The 19,241-nt window shown below is 44.2% G+C and overlaps 1 protein-coding gene across 1 annotated transcript in view; it reads right to left on the bottom strand.

The window, feature by feature from the left end:
- Positions 1 to 19,241, bottom strand: part of LOC120062931 (collagen alpha-1(XXVII) chain B-like) — an 82,177-nt gene that overhangs the window by 42,924 nt on the left and 20,012 nt on the right. Inside the window, exons 5-9 of the mRNA XM_039012988.1 lie at positions 12,243 to 12,296; positions 11,869 to 11,922; positions 4,719 to 4,763; positions 2,950 to 3,003; positions 771 to 815 (exon numbers count right to left, since the gene is read on the bottom strand). Of these exons, the coding sequence (XP_038868916.1) occupies positions 771 to 815; positions 2,950 to 3,003; positions 4,719 to 4,763; positions 11,869 to 11,922; positions 12,243 to 12,296 (252 nt within the window). The remainder of the gene's footprint in view (positions 1 to 770; positions 816 to 2,949; positions 3,004 to 4,718; positions 4,764 to 11,868; positions 11,923 to 12,242; positions 12,297 to 19,241) is intronic.

Raw genomic sequence — 19,241 nt, 5'->3', positions numbered from 1 at the left:
GGCAGGGACTTAGAGACTAGTCAGAATCAAGGAAAATATGAACAGAGCAAATTACAGAGAGATCCTTGATAAAAACCTGCTCCAGAGCACTCAGGACCTCAGACTGAGGCAAAGGTTCACCTTCCAACAGGACAACGACCCTAAGCACACAGCCAAAACAACGCAGGAGTGGCTTTGGGACAAGTCTCTGAATGTCCTTGAGTGACCCAGCCAGAGCACGGACTTGAACCTGATCGAACATCTCTGGAGAGACCTGAAAATAGCTGTGCAGCGACGCTCCCCATCCAACCTGACAGAGCTTGAAAGGATCTGCAGAGAAGCACGGGAGAAACTCCCCAAATACAGGTGTGCCAAGCTTGTAGCGTCATACCCAAGAAGACTCGAGGCTGTAATCACTGCCAAAAGTGCTTCAACAAAGTACTGAGTAAATGGTCTGAATACTTATTTAAATGTGATATATTTAAGTTTTTTTATTTTTTATACATTTGCAAACATTTCTTAAAACCTGTTTTTGCTTTGTCATTATGGGGTATTGTGTGTAACATTTTTTTAATCAATTTTAGAATAAGTCTGAAACGCAACAAAATGTGGAAAAAGTCAAGGGGTCTGAATACTTTCCGGATTCTCTGTATCTGTGACATTTATCAGACAGAAACACTCAAAACAGAACAAAAAGCACAGTCAAGTTATATAGTATCTTGACAACTGATTAACAACCCTATACAGAACAGAGATAGTACTTTGTTAATGCCATTTTTTAGATGACTCACCCGGACTCCTTTAGGCCCCATAATGCCAACAGGCCCAGGTAAACCCTACAGAGCACAGCATAACAAATTACATTACAAATGGATTTACATAATGCATTTCATAATGCATACAATACATTAAATGTTTAATGTCCATAAAACAGATAGAATTGTAAGTGGATTGGACCCAAATTGTGATTAGTGCTTTCACTATGCTTTCACATAGTGCTATCATAACTAACTGACGATTATTCGTTTTGGCTGAATATTTCCAAGATGTGTTTACAGGCATGCAGATTAGTGGAGGGACAGTCTTGTTTGGTACTCATAGAACATCTCCATGATGTCATCTTGAAGTTGAGCAGACCTTAATGAACATACATGGGCTCTATCTGCACTGTCTCAACTGGTCCAGTGATTCACACTGTCTCAACTCCTCAGGACACCAGCTGGTCAAGTGATTCACACTGTCTCAACTCCTCACTGTAGCCAGTGATTCACAGTCCACAGATGGTAGGGGGTGCTAAAACCTAATCCATCAGTCTGAAGTGTGTGGGTGTCTGAAGTGTGTGTCTAGCTAGGGAGTTACAACAGTGTGTGTGCGTTTGTCTCTGTGTGTGTGTGTGTGTGTGTGTGTATGTATATATCTGGGGAGTTACAACAGTGACAGGGAAAGAGCACTAAAGAAACAGAGACAAAACACTACGCCCCAGGTCTGAACTCTAAGCTAGCATAAACATTTTCTAATAAGCCGAGCTATGAGTGATTTTGCAGCTGTGCGTGTGTGTAGGTGGCGTTACAAACGTGCGTTCTGGACAGCAGGGAGGAAGCATGTTTTACCTCGTGGAGAAACCCACATACTACTCAGCAATGAGAGACTTTTAAAAACGTATTCAAATGATATTCCCAGAAGTGGCAGCGCTGCATGAAACTCACAGTGTGAGCTCCTAAAGACTCCTAAGGAAACGTATTCCATGGGGGGAGCAGCTACGTTAGTCACAGATTGATTGCATTTCCATGTTCAGTCAAGGTATTGACTACTAAGTAAAAGCCTATGGCAAGTCCAGTGGCAGCAAACCAAGGAATCATATCCCAAATCCTGCCACAGGTGCTTTTGACAGTCTTACAGTGTTGCAGCTCTTTCAAAGACCCTTTCATTCTCTCTGCCCACCTCGTCCAGAGTGTTTACACTCCCAATCCCTCACTCTAGCCTCTTATGAGCAGAGTGTGTTTGGTGTGTGTACTGTAGCCCCGCTTAGCCTTAGCTTTAGCCAGCACCAGAACACTAGACATGAGTGTGTTTACTGTGTGTACTGTAGTCCTGCTTAGCTTAGCCTTAGCTAGCATCTCTCTCTCTCTTACAGCTGTTAATGTACTGTATGTGTAGTCCTGCTTAGCTTAGCCTTAGCTAGCACCTCTCTCTTTCTTACAGCTGTTAATGTACTGTATGGTGTGTAGTCCTGCTTAGCTTAGCCTTAGCTAGCACCTCTCTCTTTCTTACAGCTGTTAATGTACTGTATGGTGTGTGTAGTCCTGCTTAGCTTAGCCTTAGCTAGCATCTCTCTCTTTCTTACAGCTGTTAATGTACTGTATGTGTAGTCCTGCTTAGCTTAGCCTTAGCTAGCACCTCTCTCTTTCTTACAGCTGTTGATGTACTGTATGGTGTGTAGTCCTGCTTAGCTTAGCCTTAGCTAGCACCTCTCTCTTTCTTACAGCTGTTAATGTACTGTATGGTGTGTGTAGTCCTGCTTAGCTTAGCCTTAGCTAGCATCTCTCTCTTTCTTACAGCTGTTAATGTACTGTATGTGTAGTCCTGCTTAGCTTAGCCTTAGATAGCACCTCTCTCTTTCTTACAGCTGTTAATGTACTGTATGGTGTGTGTAGTCCTGCTTAGCTTAGCCTTAGCTAGCATCTCTCTCTTTCTTACAGCTGTTAATGTACTATATGTGTAGTCCTGCTTAGCTTAGCACCTCTCTCTTTCTTACAGCTCTTAATGTACTGTATGGTGTGTGTAGTCCTGCTTAGCTTAGCCTTAGCTAGCACCTCTCTCTTTCTTACAGCTCTTAATGTACTGTATGGTGTGTGTAGTCCTGCTTAGCTTAGCCTTAGATAGCACCTCTCTCTTTCTTACAGCTCTTAATGTACTGTATGGTGTGTGTAGTCCTGCTTATCCAGCACCGCGACACTAGATTTACTGCACCTGCCTGCCAGGATAACCTTTGGCCCCTGGGCTTCCGTCTGCCCCTTGCTCGCCCTGCGGAAAGAGGGAAAGGAGAGAAGGAGTGAGTGAGACGAGAGAGAAGGATTGAGATGAAAGAGGGGGGGCGGGGGTTGCCACAATAGTTGTGTCTTTCTCAGCCCCCATGTCGTTGGAGTGAAGCAGTGTGAGTTCAGGAAGAGGGGGAAATACAGGGAGAGGGTTCCATCTACACACTCTTCATAAAGACCCTTTGTTTCGTCAGCACAGGAGAGCCACTGCAAATATTGACGCTCTATTTTCAATGAAGTTCAACGGACTCCCAGTGGGTAGTTTTACGTTGTGGTAGAACCACGTACAGTTTGACTACTGTACAGTAGTAGTCTGTTAATCATGGGGCTTTCCTTCACTAAAATATTTTCCATGTGGTGAAATAAATGTTCAATTAATCCCTTCATGAAACTTTAAATACTTTATTTTTTTTAACTTTAAATATATGCAAAGAACAACATGGGTTTTTTAATGAATGGAAAATTATCGCTTATTTGTAATGAGAGCCAACCAATGTAATTACAGACTACCGGCAATGATGTTTATGCATCATGCATTTTCATTTCCCACTGAAAACCCAAACACGAACATCGCTGTGAGAGCCCAGTGTTGCATACAGCAACAGAAGAGCCAAAGAGTCTCAGTGATACTCTAGATCACTAGGACCTTTCCTGACCACATCAACCTGACCAGGAACAACTCTGGGCCCTACGTATAGCCTTTAACTAAGGCTCAGATCATGTTCCTGCTCAGGCCATGTGGTCAGTGAGAACTCAAGACTCTTTGTACTGATAGTACACTACACATTGCACATTCTTTGTAGTGAATGTAAATGCACTAAACGCTATTTTTAGTATTTCTTTGGATTCCCTGGGAGAAGTGACCTTAGGTTGTCCAGACTATTTGACCCACTTTAAGCTCTGCCAAAAACAAAATTTCTCTGGCCAACATTGCTTAAGAACTAATGTGTTCATGTTTAACATCCTCCCCTGACAAGGCTTAGTCTCCTCCTCCTTCTAATGGCCTTCTTTTTCTTCTCTCTCTCCTTCTCGGATCTCTCTCTCTCTCTCTCTCTTCCTCTCTCTCTCGCTATATATATATATATATCTCTTTTCCTTCTCTCTATCTCTCTCCTTCCCTCCCACTCTACCTTTGTCTCTCTCTCTCTCTCCCTCTCTCCCTCTTTTCTTTTCTCTGTTCAGGAATTCATGTTTGTGTCCTCAGGGAGCAATGTGTTCTGACAGCCGAGCCATAGCTTTAGCTTCGTTGGGTAAACAGATGGAGAGTCTATTGTCTGATGTATGCAGTGGTTTAAACACAGTCTAGGTTGAAGATGATGAAGGATAAGACAAAGGGATTCTAATATCCCATAACACTTTGCAAAAAGCTTTTAACGGCACTGGTCCAATGAATTTGCTTAGTGTTCTAAAGCTGCTGCATGGAATGTTTCTTAACCTGTATATTTTCGACCGAGGATGCAGTCAGGAACATCACACATTAACACCAGTTCAAAGACACAGAAAGAGGGCAGTTAAAATAACTACTGAAACAAGCAAAACTATATGAAGCTGTTACTCATGAGAATAAGTTGATGGTAACAGTGCTTTGCGGAAGCTGCCCAATCTGCAATAGGACTTTACCAGACCAGATTCTGAGCTATCCTATGTTCATGTATCGTTAGCAGAAGTTATTGATACGATATGATAGAACGGAATACTCACAGAATCTCCTGGTTGACCAGCAGGACCTGGATGGCCTTTCTGTCCCTGCAAAGAGAGGAACACTACAGTTAGAAAACTTTGTATGGATATGATAAGGATCACATAACTCCTCATATCAGGGATATGAATAGTACCGATATGCTATGCTTCATTTCAGTTACCAAGTTCAGTTACCATAGCAACAAGATACAGACTCACATGTAGTCAATCAGAGACCAGTTGAACATTAACAAAGTTCTAAGAAGAGGAAAGGATGGAAATAATATAGAGGAGGAGTTTTTGATCAAAGAGTTCCTTTAAAATCTCAAGGTTCTGTTATGTAAGAACACACACACACACACACACACACACACACACACACACACACACACACACACACACACACACACACACACACACACACACACACACACACACACACACACACACACACACACACACAAACTGTGTGGAGCTGAAATCATGTCAGAGTGTTTCCCTGTGTTTAATTATGGTATGTTTACTGGAGGAGACTCCTCACCTCACATGCTTCAAGATTGCTTCGATCACGTGGACTGAGATATGTGCCGGATAGCGCCGAACAACAACATCGATGTATACGCTGATTCGGTGAGCGAGTTTATTAGCGAGTGCATCGGTGATGTTGTACCCACAGTGACAATTAAAACCTTCCCCAACCAGTAACCGTGGATTGATGGCAGCATTCGCGCAAAACTGAAAGCTCGAACCACTGCTTTTAATCAGGGCAAGGTGACCGGAAACATGACCGAATTCAAACAGTGTAGCTATTCCCTCCGCAAGGCAATCAAACAAGCTCAGCGTCAGTATAGAGACAAAGTAGAGTCGCAATTCAATGGCTCAGGCACGAGAGGTATGTGGCAGGGTCTACAGTCAATCACGGTCTACAAAAAGAAAACTAGCCCCATCTCGGACCCCGACGTCTTGCTCCCAGACTAACTAAACAACTTCTTTGCTCGCTTTGAGGACAATACAATGCCAACGACACGGCCCGTTACCAAAACCTTCAGGCTTTCCTTCACCGCAGCCAAAGTGAGTAAAACATTTAAACGTGTTAACCCTTGCAAGGCTGCCGGCCCAGATGGCATCCCTAGCCGTGTCCTCAGAGCATGCGCAGACCAGCTGGCTGGTGTGTTTATGGACATATTCAATCAATCCCTATCCCAGTCTGCTGTTCCCACATGCTTCAAGAGGGTCACCATTGTTCCTGTTCCCAAGAAAGCTAAGGTAACTAAGCTAAATGACTATTGCCCCGTAGCACTCACTTCCGTCATCATGAAGTGCTTTGAGAGACTAGTCAAGGATCATATCACCTCCACCCTACCTGACACCCTAGACCCACTTCAATTTGCTTACCGCCCCAAAAGGTCCACAGACGACGCAATCGCAATCGCATTGCACACTGCCCTAACCCATCTGGACAAGAGGAATACCTATGTAAGAATGCTGTTCATCGACTACAGCTCAGCATTTAACACCATAATACCCTCCAAACTCGTCATTAAGCTTGAGACCCTGGGTCTCGATCCCGCCCTGTGCAACTGGGTCCTGGACTTTCTCACGGGACGCCCCCAGGTGGTGAGGGTAGGAAACAACATCTCCACCCCACTGATCCTCAACACTGGGGCCCCACAAGGGTGCGTTCTCAGCCCTCTCCTGTACTCCCTGTTCACCCATGACTGCGTGGCCATGCATGCCTCCAACTCAATCATCAAGTTTGCGGACGACACTACAGTGGTAGGCTTGATTACCAACAAAGACGAGACGGCCTACAGGGAGGAGGTGAGGGCCCTCAGAGTGTGGTGCCAGGAAAATAACCTCACACTCAACATCAACAAAACAAAGGACATGATCGTGGACTTCAGGAAACAGCAGAGGGAGCACCTCCCTATCCACATCGACGGGACAGTAGTGGAGAAGGTGGAAAGTTCCTTGGCGTACACATCACAGACAAACTGAAATGGTCCACCCACACAAACAGCGTGGTGAAGAAGGTGCAACAGCGCCTCTTCAACCTCAGGAGGCTGAAGAAATTTGGCTTGTCACCAAAAACACTCAAACTTTTACAGATGCACAATCGTGATTTTCTGGATTTTTGTTTTAGATTCCGTCTCTCACAGTTGAACTGTACCTATGATAAAGATTACAGACCTCTACATGCTTTGTAAGTAGGAAAACCTGCAAAATCGGCAGTGTATCAAATACTTGTTCTCCCCACTGTATATGTGTGTGTATATATGTGTGTGTATGTGAGCGTGTGTATACATCCCCCTCAGTCTGGAGTACCACTGCCTACTAATGGTCATGCCTCTCAGCAGCAGGCACACTGACTAAACCACTGCCTGCCAACACCACCATCGAGATGAGCATCTACGTAAACATACAGACCACCCACCACAGCATGCAGTTCCAAACGCCATCTCCTACAGTTTACATACGGACATTATGAGATACTTCTTTGAAGCCAAGCCGTTATCTTACAGGTGATTCGTAAACAGAAGCCTGGATGTTTTTCTGTCCCTGCTACCAATCAAGCACCACCTGAAGACCGAAATACACTATATTAAGTCTTTACTGTCCAGTTCACTGGAGCAGAGTCAATGGCACCCTATTCCCAAAATAGCGCTAATACTTTTGACCGTAGCCTTATGAGGACAAGGAAGGAGCCAATGCACGTCCATGGAAAAGGGAAAGGAGGGAAGAATATGTCTGGGCTCCAGAGCCAGTGCCATACAGTTGAGCACCGAGGAGAGAAATGCTGCAGTCTCTGATCTGAGCCTCCCTGCCAGAGAGACAGAGGAGAGGAGCAGTCTCTGATCTGAGCCTCCCTGCCAGAGAGACAGAGGAGAGGAGCAGTCTCTGATCTGAGCCTACCTGCCAGAGAGACAGAGGAGAGGAGCAGTCTCTGATCTGAGGCTCCCTGTCTACATGTGTGACATTGAAGGCGTATTTCAGTCCGAGTGTGAAGTGAACATAAGCCCAGTTAGTTGAATAATGTGATTCAAATGGCCTTGTAGTATCTGTTGCTATAAACTGTATTGGAGAAGTATGTGCCTGAACATGTAGTCCCGAGCAGTGTACACAGCCATTGCTCTCGGTTTAGAGAACATCAAAGAAAACACTACTTTATCATAAATCAAATAATATATAGGAGCGAGGCAGGGTCTTGACCATGTTCCACAGTTGTACATGCACGTCACATGGTCTAATCTCTCCCATCTTGTATGAAGCAGTAAAATGACTTTGGCAGACAGATAATATTATTTCCATTGGATTCTTTCATTATAAATGAGAAACTGGCTTCATATTCTCATGTCTTTCATCCCCATGTTACAATATTGACTGTGACAGAGATTAGTAGAAAATATGCCATTTTGCACAAATTACACCCTTACACCAATGCCATTCTCTCCTGAACAAATAGGAAACCTAACCAAGGCCCCGCCACCAAACGTGTCAGAGCATTACCTATAGCCAGGAATATGAAGGGAAAGTCTAGGAGAAAAAATACTTCGCTAGTGTCTAATAAACATCAGAGCAATTTCAATATGCCAATGATATCATGGCTGGGCTGGCAGTGGAAAAAGCAGGGCCCAGACGCATGTGAGCAAGCATGCTACCATTCACGCATGCACACACACACACACACACACACACACACACACACACACACACCGCTCCACTACATCCAGGTCCAAGGCTGGTAATGCTCTCCACAGTGTGTCAGTTTCCCCACCAGCCCACCGGCCTCTTCTGATTTACTAGCCCAACCACTGACTCTGTCTGTCTGACTGCAGGGTTACCTTGGCCCATGACATATTTTACACGTTTCCCACAGAGGGAGAGGGAGACACAGACTCTGTCTGGCCCCAAGCCAGGGACAAGGCCATGGGGTAGAACTACAAGAGGCGCAGGGAGCAAGTGCCCACACAGCTGTTGAGATTACAGGGTACTGTAGGTACAGTAGAACACAGTCAGTGAGGTTACAGGGTACTGTAGAACACAGTCAGTGAGGCTACAGGGTACTGTAGAACACGGTCAGTGAGGTTACAGGGTAATGTAAAACACAGTCAGTGAGGTTACAGGGTACTGTAGAACACAGTCAGTGAGGTTACAGGGTACTGTAGAACACAGTCAGTGAGGTTACAGGGTACTGTAGAACACAGTCAGTGAAGTTACAGGGTAGTGTAGTACACAGTCAGTGAGGTTACAGGGTACTGTAGAACACAGTCAGTGAGGTTACAGGGTACTGTAGAACACGGTCAGTGAGGTTACAGGGTACTGTAGAACACAGTCAGTGAGGCTACAGGGTACTGTAGAACACGGTCAGTGAGGTTACAGGGTACTGTAGAACACTGTCAGTGAGGTTACAGGGTACTGTAGAACACAGTCAGTGAGGTTACAGGGTACTGTAGAACACGGTCAGTGAGGTTACAGGGTACTGTAGAACACAGTCAGTGAGGCTACAGGGTACTGTAGAACACGGTCAGTGAAGTTACAGGGTACTGTAAAACACAGTCAGTGAGGTTACAGGGTACTGTAGAACACAGTCAGTGAGGTTACAGGGTACTGTAGAACACAGTCAGTGAGGTTACAGGGTACTGTAGAACACGGTCAGTGAGGTTACAGGGTACTGTAGAACACAGTCAGTGAGGTTACAGGGTAATGTAAAACACGGTCAGTGAGGTTACAGGGTACTGTAGAACACGGTCAGTGAGGTTACAGGGTACTGTAGAACACGGTCAGTGAGGTTACAGGGTACTGTAGAACACGGTCAGTGAGGTTACAGGGTACTGTAGAACACAGTCAGTGAGGTTACAGGGTACTGTAGAACACGGTCAGTGAGGTTACATGGTACTGTAGAACACAGTCAGTGAGGTTACAGGGTACTGTAGAACACAGTCAGTGAGGTTACATGGTACTGTAGAACACAGTCAGTGAGGTTACAGGGTACTGTAGAACACATTCAGTGAGGTTACAGGGTACTGTAGAACACAGTCAGTGAGGTTACAGGGTACTGTAGAACACAGTCAGTGAGGTTACAGGGTACTGTAGAACACATTCAGTGAGGTTACAGGGTACTGTAGAACACAGTCAGTGAGGTTACAGGGTACTGTAGAACACAGTCAGTGAGGTTACAGGGTACTGTAGAACACGGTCAGTGAGGTTACAGGGTACTGTAGAACACAGTCAGTGAGGTTACAGGGTACTGTAGAACACATTCAGTGAGGTTACAGGGTACTGTAGAACACAGTCAGTGACCACAAAATAGTGAGATGTCTATGTGTTGGCCTTGGTAACTAAACTAAACACATAACTTTCAGCTACATCCCAGCATGATTCTGAGGTTTCTCATGCTGACAATAGTGAGTAAGGGATAAGATATTCCCCAGCTGGACACCCACCCCCCTACAGTACATTAGTTAGAGGGATGTACCATTCACTAACCCCTACAGTACATTAGTTAGAGGGATGTAACAGTCACTTAACCTCTGTCCACACTTAGAGAGAAGCTGCAATTACCATCATTCAGCTCTTTAATGGAAGAAAGAGACGCTATTTTCCCATAAACTATTTTTTCCATTACGCACATCATACAGGCCGCATCCCAAATGGCTCCCTATTCCCTATGTGGGTTCTGGTCAAAAGTAGTGCACTACATTGGGAATAGGGTGCCATTTAGTATGCACACACATGGACAGCTGAAAGAGACCCTCTATTTTACTGTAGTGAATGAAACAACCTTGACTGGAGCCTAAGCCAGATGGTCTTTCAGCGCCAGCCGGTCCTATGGCGTAGCTGTTGTTTCTACGCCAGGTTCAGACTTTACTGCTCTCATACAAATGGGTCCAAAAGGGACTGCATGTTGCTAAACAAAGCTCATTGTCATTAGGGAGACGGTGGTAATTTTTTAATTAGCACCAGTTCAGCTCTGGGTTTAAATAGTATTTGTTTTCTTTCAAAAAACGTTGTGGAAGAGCCCCAAAAGTGCAAACGCCGGCAATCTGACACTCCCGGCAGGCTCAAACAAACACTTCAAGTTTTTGAAAGAAAACATATGATTTGAACCCAGGTCTGTACCGGTTGGTTGGAGACCTAAAGCACCCCTAGTTGTAGATCTCTGGACTTACATTAGTGTATTGTACTCAGAGTTTCTGTTTTTCTTCTCTCTCTGGCAGTAGATCATGTGTGGAATAACCCAATGATACACTGCCTGCCAGCAGTAATTTAGGAGAGATAGTGTCTCCAAGTCTTTTCCCACCAGCTTTTAATATTTTATTTTCTGGTAATGAAAAACATGTGTTTGCTGCAAGGCAGCATGGGGCACGGAGCAGATGTCCTTCTTCCCACCTGAGTGTGTGTATTAGTCTCCCATGGGACATGTGTGATTAAGCTGTGTTACATGCCCAGTGCAAGGCCAGGTCTGAAGTAATCAAACATACAAAACAGCTCTGGCAACCTGGTAAACCCCTGGAATACTGACACGTGTGACTGACCGTCAAAGAAATGAGCATCCTAGAAAATGACTGAATAAGGATCCTCATCCTCAGTTTGGACGTGTTGATTTGAGGCAGTGCACCAAAGCAGCTGAAGCCGTAACAAAATGTCATAGTTACTAAACATAGGAGCTGCAGAAAACTGTTGAGAATGGTTGTCAAAGAGAGGCAATGACATAACATTTTGAGCTGCATGGAGTGAAAGCGTGATTCCAACTGTGAAAGGTTCCCACCCAAAAAAAGACTCTCCTCAATCGCCCTCCTTGTGTTGGAAGCCATTAGTGATGATGTCACAACCCAGCTATTCCATTCCAATCCGCCTCCTCCAGAGTCCTGAAGAAGAGTCTGTCTGAACCACTCTAAACGTACAGGACTACTACGCCTTCACTATGTTAGGCTCTTCTCCAAATAAGAGAATAAACATCATTTGAGAAAAAAAAGAATGCTCTTGGCTTCAGCCCTCCTAACCAGTCCTCTTTGAGAAATTCCTGCTGAACACAGCTCAAAAGAGATGTAGGAGTGGGCAGGCAGGGTGTAGCCTAGGATTTAGTGCCCTTCAATGTGGTCTATTGTACTCATTCAAAGAGTCTGATTCATAGAGTAACGTGAGCATGGCAGGATTAAGGGTCTCCTACCTTTCTACCAACTTGACCAGTCAGTCCAAGAGGTCCTGAAGCACCACGGTCTCCCTAGACAGATCAGAATTAGAGATGTACATACAGTTACAAGTCAACTTCATACTCTTCATGTACATGAAACAGGTCTCTACTACATTACTTGCTACTTGCCAGCTAACACATTAGGTCATATCGGACAATATTGAAAATTGGGCTATTGCAAAATGTGTTTCCAATTTGTTGAGTAACTCTCAATGAAAAAAGCTCAATGATATGATTCTCTGTTACAGATAACTTATTATAATATTGAATTATTACATTATCCCGTGTTATTAGGTTAGCCGTTGTTACACTCTCCCTTTTTAAAGAACACTGAAACACAAGATACTCACTCTCTCTCCTTTTGGAGCTCTGCCCGGTGAAAGGCCAGGGTCTCCTTTCCGTCCCTGGAACAGAGTACACACACACACACACACACACACAGAGAAACAGAGACAGAGACATAGAGAGACAGAGAGAGAGAAACAGAGACAGAGAGAGACAGAGACACAAACTGTTTAGTAGTCAGATTCCCCTGATTCTCCACTTATGGCATTAGTCTCCAAATACTGAACAGATGTACAGTCGTGGCCAAAAGTTTTGAGAATGACACAAATATTAATTTTCACAAAGTCTGCTGCCTCAGTTTGTATGATGGCAATTTGCATATACTCCAGAATGTTATGAAGAGTGATCAGGTGAATTGCAATTAATTGCAAAGTCCCTCTTTGCCATGCAAATGAACTGAACCCCCAAAAATCATTTCCACTGCATTTCAGCCCTGCCACAAAAGGACCAGCTGACATCATGTCAGTGATTCTCTCGTTAACACAGGTGTGAGTGTTGACGAGGACAAGGCTAGAGATCATTGCAGATTCATGCTGATTGAGTTCAAATAACAGACTGGAAGCTTCAAAAGGAGGGTGGTGCTTGGAATCATTGTTCTTCCTCTGTCATCCATGGTTACCTGCAAGGAAACACGTGCTGTCATCATTGCTTTGCACAAAAAGGGCTTCACAGGCAAGGATATTGCTGCCAGTAAGATTGCACCTAAATCAACCATTTATCGGATCATCAAGAACTTCAAGGAGAGTGGTTCAATTGTTGTGAAAAAGGCTTCAGGGTGCCCAAGAAAGTCCAGCAAGCGCCAGGACCATCTCCTAAAGTTGATTCAGCTGCGGGATCGGGGCACCACCAGTACAGAGCTTGCTCAGGAATGGCAGCAGGCAGGTGTGAGTGCATCTGCACGCACAGTGAGGCGAAGACTTTTGGAGGATGGCCTGGTGTCAAGAAGGGCAGAGAAGAAGCTACTTCTCTCCAGGAAAAACATCAGGGACAGACTGATAATTCTGCAAAAGGTACAGGGATTGGACTGCTGAGGACTGGGGTAAAGTCATTTTCTCTGATGAATCCCCTTTCCGATTGTTTGGGGCATCCGGAAAAAAGCTTGTCCAGAGAAGATAAGGTGAGCGCTACCATCAGTCATGTGTCATGCCAAGAGTAAAGCATCCTGAGATCAATCATGTGTGGGGTTGCTTCACAGCCAAGGGAGTGGGCTCACTCACAATTTTGCCTAAGAACACAGCCATGAATAAAGAATGGTACCAACACATCCTCCGAGAGCAACTTCTCCCAACCATCCAGGAACAGTTTGGTGACGAACAATGCCTTTTCCAGCATGATGGAGCACCTTGCCATAAGGCAAAAGTGATAACTAAGTGACTCGTGGAACAAAATATCGATATTTTGGGTCCATGGCCAGGAAACTCCCCAGACTGTAATCCCATTGAGAACTTGTGGTCAATCCTCAAGAGGCGGGTGTACAAACAAAAACCCACAAATTCTGACCAACTCAAAGCATTGATTATGCAAGAATGGGCTGCCATCAGTCAGGATGTGGCCCAGAAGTTAATTGACAGCATAATATTTGACAGCATAATATTTGTGTCATTCTCAAAACTTTTGGCCACGACTGTAGATTTCTGAAATCTTGAAAGAAGGTTCAGGACAGCGACTTGATTCCCCTCAATAGTATTTATTACTGTTGTGTTTTGAAGCAAACTGCTTCGTCAAAGCACAAATGTTGATTTCTCCCATATACCTCAACTTAAAGAGCTTACTCAATGTTACAGCATATATGAGTTCAAGTAAAAAGTTATTCTCACATGCGCCGAATACAACAGGTAGACTTTACTGTGAAATGCTTGTTTACGAGCCCTTCCCAACAATACAGAGTTTAATTTATTAGATTTCTTTATAAAAATAGTAACACAAGAGGAAAAAAAACACAAGAATGGAGCAAAATACAGGGAGTACCAGTAGCAGATCAATGTGGAGCTATATACAGGGAGTACCAGTAGCAGATCAATGTGGAGCTATATACATGGAGTACCAGTACCAGATCAATGTGGAGCTATATACAGGGAGTACCAGTAGCAGATCAATGTGGAGCTATATACAGGAAGTAGCAGATCAATGTGGAGCTATATACAGGAAGTAGCAGATCAATGTGGAGCTATATACAGGAAGTACCAGTAGCAGATCAATGTGGAGCTATATACAGGAAGTAGCAGATCAATGTGGAGCTATATACAGGGAGTACCAGTACCAGATCAATGTGGAGCTATATACAGGGAGTACCAGTAGCAGATCAATGTGGAGCTATATACAGGGAGTACCAGTAGCAGATCAATGTGGAGCTATATACAGGGAGTACCAGTAGCAGATCAATGTGAAGCTTTATACAGGGAGTACCAGATCAATGTGGAGCTATATACAGGGAGTACCAGTAGCAGATCAATGTGGAGCTATATACAGGGAGTACCAGTAGCAGATCAATGTGGAGCTTTATACAGGGAGTACCAGTACCAGATCAATGTGGAGCTATATACAGGGAGTACCAGTACCAGATCAATGTGGAGCTATATACAGGGAGTACCAGTGCCAGATCAATGTGGAGCTATATACAGGGAGTACCAGTACCAGATCAATGTGGAGCTTTATACAGGGAGTACCAGATCAATGTGGAGCTATATACAGGGAGTACCAGATCAATGTGGAGCTATATACAGGGAGTACCAGATCAATGTGGAGCTATATACAGGGAGTACCAGTACCATATCAATGTGGAGCTATATACAGGGAGTACCAGTACCAGATCAATGTGGAGCTATATACAGGGAGTACCAGTACCAGATCAATGTGGAGCTATATACAGGGAGTACCAGTGCCAGATCAATGTGGAGCTATATACAGGGAGTACCAGTACCAGATCAATGTGGAGCTATATACAGGTAGTACCAGTACCAGATCAATATGGAGCTATATACAGGGAGTAGCAGTACCAGATCAATGTGGAGCTATATACAGGAAGTATCAGTACCAGATCAATGTGGAGCTATATACAGGAAGTACCAGTACCAGATCAATGTGGAGCTATATACAGGGAGTACCAGTACCATATCAATGTAGAGCTATATACAGGGAGTACCAGTACCAGATCAATGTGGAGCTATATACAGAGAGTACCAGTACCAGATCAATTTGGAGCTATATACAGGGAGTACCAGATCAATCTGGAGCTATATACAGGAAGTACCAGATCAATGTGGAGCTATATACAGGGAGTACCAGATCAATGTGGAGCTATATACAGGGAGTACCAGATCAATGTGGAGCTATATACAGGGAGTACCAGTACCAGATCAATGTGGAGCTATATACAGGGAGTACCAGTACCAGATCAATGTGGAGCTATATACAGGGAGTACCAGTGCCAGATCAATGTGGAGCTATATACAGGGAGTACCAGTACCAGATCAATGTGGAGCTTTATACAGGGAGTACCAGATCAATGTGGAGCTATATACAGGGAGTACCAGTACCAGATCAATGTGGAGCTATATACAGGGAGTACCAGTACCAGATCAATGTGAAGCTATATACAGGGAGTACCAGTACCAGATCAATGTGGAGCTATATACAGGGAGTACCAGTACCAGATCAATGTGGAGCTATATACAGGGAGTACCAGTACCAGATCAATGTGGAGCTATATACAGGGAGTACCAGTACCAGATCAATGTGGAGCTATATACAGGGAGTACCAGTACCAGATCAATGTGGAGCTATATACAGGGAGTACCAGATCAATGTGGAACTATATACAGGGAGTACCAGTACCAGATCAATGTGGAGCTATATACAGGGAGTACCAGTACCAGATCAATGTGGAGCTATATACAGGTAGTACCAGTACCAGATCAATGTGGAGCTATATACAGGAAGTACCAGTACCATATCAATGTGGAGCTACATACAGGAAGTATCAGTACCAGATCAATGTGGCGCTATATACAGGGAGTACCAGTGCCAGATCAATGTGGAGCTATATACAGGGAGTACCAGTACCAGATCAATGTGGAGCTTTATACAGGGAGTACCAGATCAATGAGGAGCTATATACAGGGAGTACCAGTACCAGATCAATGTGGAGCTATATACAGGGAGTACCAGTACCAGATCAATGTGGAGCTATATACAGGGAGTACCAGATCAATGTGGAACTATATACAGGGAGTACCAGTACCAGATCAATGTGGAGCTATATACAGGGAGTACCAGTACCAGATCAATGTGGAGCTATATACAGGTAGTACCAGTACCAGATCAATGTGGAGCTATATACAGGAAGTACCAGTACCATATCAATGTGGAGCTACATACAGGAAGTATCAGTACCAGATCAATGTGGAGCTATATACAGGAAGTATCAGTACCAGATCAATGTGGAGCTATATACAGGAAGTACCAGTACCAGATCATTGTGGAGCTATATACAGGGAGTACCAGTACCATATCAATGTAGAACTATATACAGGGAGTACCAGTACCAGATCAATGTGGAGCTATATACAGAGAGTACCAGTACCAGATCAATTTGGAGCTATATACAGGGAGTAGCAGATCAATGTGGAGCTATATACAGGGAGTACCAGATCAATGTGGAGCTATATACAGGAAGTACCAGATCAATGTGGAGCTATATACAGGGAGTACCAGATCAATGTGGAGCTATATACAGGGAGTACCAGATCAATGTGGAGCTATATACAGGGAGTACCAGTACCAGATCAATGTGGAACTATATACAGGGAGTACCAGTACCAGATCAATGTGGAGCTATATGAGGTATATATGTACATAAAGGCAGGGTAAAGTGACTAGGCATCAGCATAGATAATGATAACTGTACACTCAAAGAACCCTTTTTGGTTCCATGTAGAACCCTTTGGGACCCAGGTAGAACCCTGTTGGGTGGTTCCCTTTCCATAGAGAGTGTTATACATTATACCCAAAAGGGTTCTACCTGGAACCAAAAAAGGGTTACTGTATTGGGACAACCGAATACCTCTTTTTTCTAAGTGTAACAATAAAGAGCAGATTAGAAGCAGCATATGATGCGTGTGAAATTGTCTGTGTGTGTGTGTGTATTTACATGTTCTCTGCCATGTCAATCAGAACTCAAGCACTGGAGTTTACATGTAGGACTACAGTACCCACTGTTAGTTAACGGTAGTGATCTGATACACACACACAATTGCTTGATGTAATGGTGCATTTACACATTCTCTGCAAAGTTATGCTGTTGAATCACACAAAGGTGGAGAATTACAGTTTACATGCCGGCCTGTAGTGTGAGGGAGTGAATGGGTTCACACACAACAGTTGTATTTTCACAAGACAGAGTCCATTAATATGAGTGACCAGGCACATTCCTTGTCCTTTTCAGGCAGTAGTGGGATGCTGTCTGACTACTGATGTAGTCTAGGGTACTGGGAAGTGATTACTTTCTAATCTTAAATACTGTACCATAAAGATGTTGAACGCATATAATTCTAAACCTCACTCATACATAGGACCAGGAGTTTTTCACTGACCACTTGATCTGACCCAGAAAAACTCAGGGCCCTTTAAAGCTAACTAGGGCCCATGGTTTTTACTGGCCAGGTGGAAAGGAAAACAACCTGGCCCTCTACATGTTAATTGGGCCATTCAAGGACTAACACAGAAACATTTGCAACCAGTAGTAACATATGTGTTTGTTCAAAGGAATTGGATCAAAGGGAAATCATTTTACACACACTGGGCTTCTGAACAAACCCTCCATTATGGGTAACTTTTATGAATGCCCTCCTGCAGTTTATGACTTTGTCCTGTTTGCCTACGATGAAAGAGTCTCCACCTGAATGCACCAGGCCAATTTCAGCAGGTACTCTGGTCAACAAAGACATAAACGGTCACAAAATAATACACTTATTCTACTAGGTTACTGATGGTAAAAAATATAAGCTTCTCCATTATTGCCTCCATCGCACCATTTAAGTCTACATTTTCACGTAAGCCCCAACTTGGCATGAAATGTACATCCCAAACAGCACCCTATTCCCCTATGGGCCCTGGTCAAAAGTCGTACGCTATAGGGAATAGGCTGGCATTTGGGACACAACCATGGTCATTAAAGGTCCTCCAGACCAGCCTCTCCTGGACAGGGCTAGGGAAAGGAGGTTGTAACTGGTGCCAACATCTACACTTGTGAACACTCTATTCATTTCATTGTCCAACTGACAATTTTTTTTCAGTGGAAACTTTTAGAATTGCACTTACACTTGACGCCCAGTTGCAAGTAAAAAAGAGAAGGTATTTAATTGTTCCTCTTAAAATTTACAACCAGAAAATAAACCACCTGCTTTTCATCTCTGTGTAAGTGCAGTCATATAATTTTTGGGGGTCATTTAGCAGACACTCTTATCCAGAGCACCTAACAGGAGCAATTAGGGTTAAGTGCCTTGCTCAAGGGCACATCAACAGATTTTTCACCGAGTCAGCTGGGGGATTCAAACCAGCAACCTTTCGGTTACTGGTCCAACACTCTTAACCACTAGCCTATCTGCCGGTTACTGGCCCAACACGCTTAACCACTAGCCTATCTGCCGGTTACTGGCCCAACACTCTTAACCACTAGTCTATCTGCCGGTTACTGGCCCAACACTCTTAACCACTAGCCTATCTGCCGGTTACTGGCCCAACACTCCTAACCACTAGCCTATCTGCCGGTTACTGGCCCAACACTCTTAACCACTAGCCTATCTGATGGGTACTGGCCCAACACTCTTAACCACTAGCCTATCTGATGGTTACTGGCCCAACACTCTTAACCACTAGCCTATCTGACGGTTACTGGCCCAACACTCTTAACCACTAGCCTATCTGATGGTTACTGGCCCAACACTCTTAACCACTAGCCTATCTGATGCCACAGTTGACTGCTGGTGTTATAGAAGACATGGATT

This window comes from Salvelinus namaycush, chromosome 18 (genome assembly GCF_016432855.1).
Source record: "Salvelinus namaycush isolate Seneca chromosome 18, SaNama_1.0, whole genome shotgun sequence".
Classification (NCBI taxonomy): Eukaryota; Metazoa; Chordata; class Actinopteri; order Salmoniformes; family Salmonidae; genus Salvelinus; species Salvelinus namaycush.
This window is presented reverse-complemented; position numbering and strand designations above follow the sequence as displayed.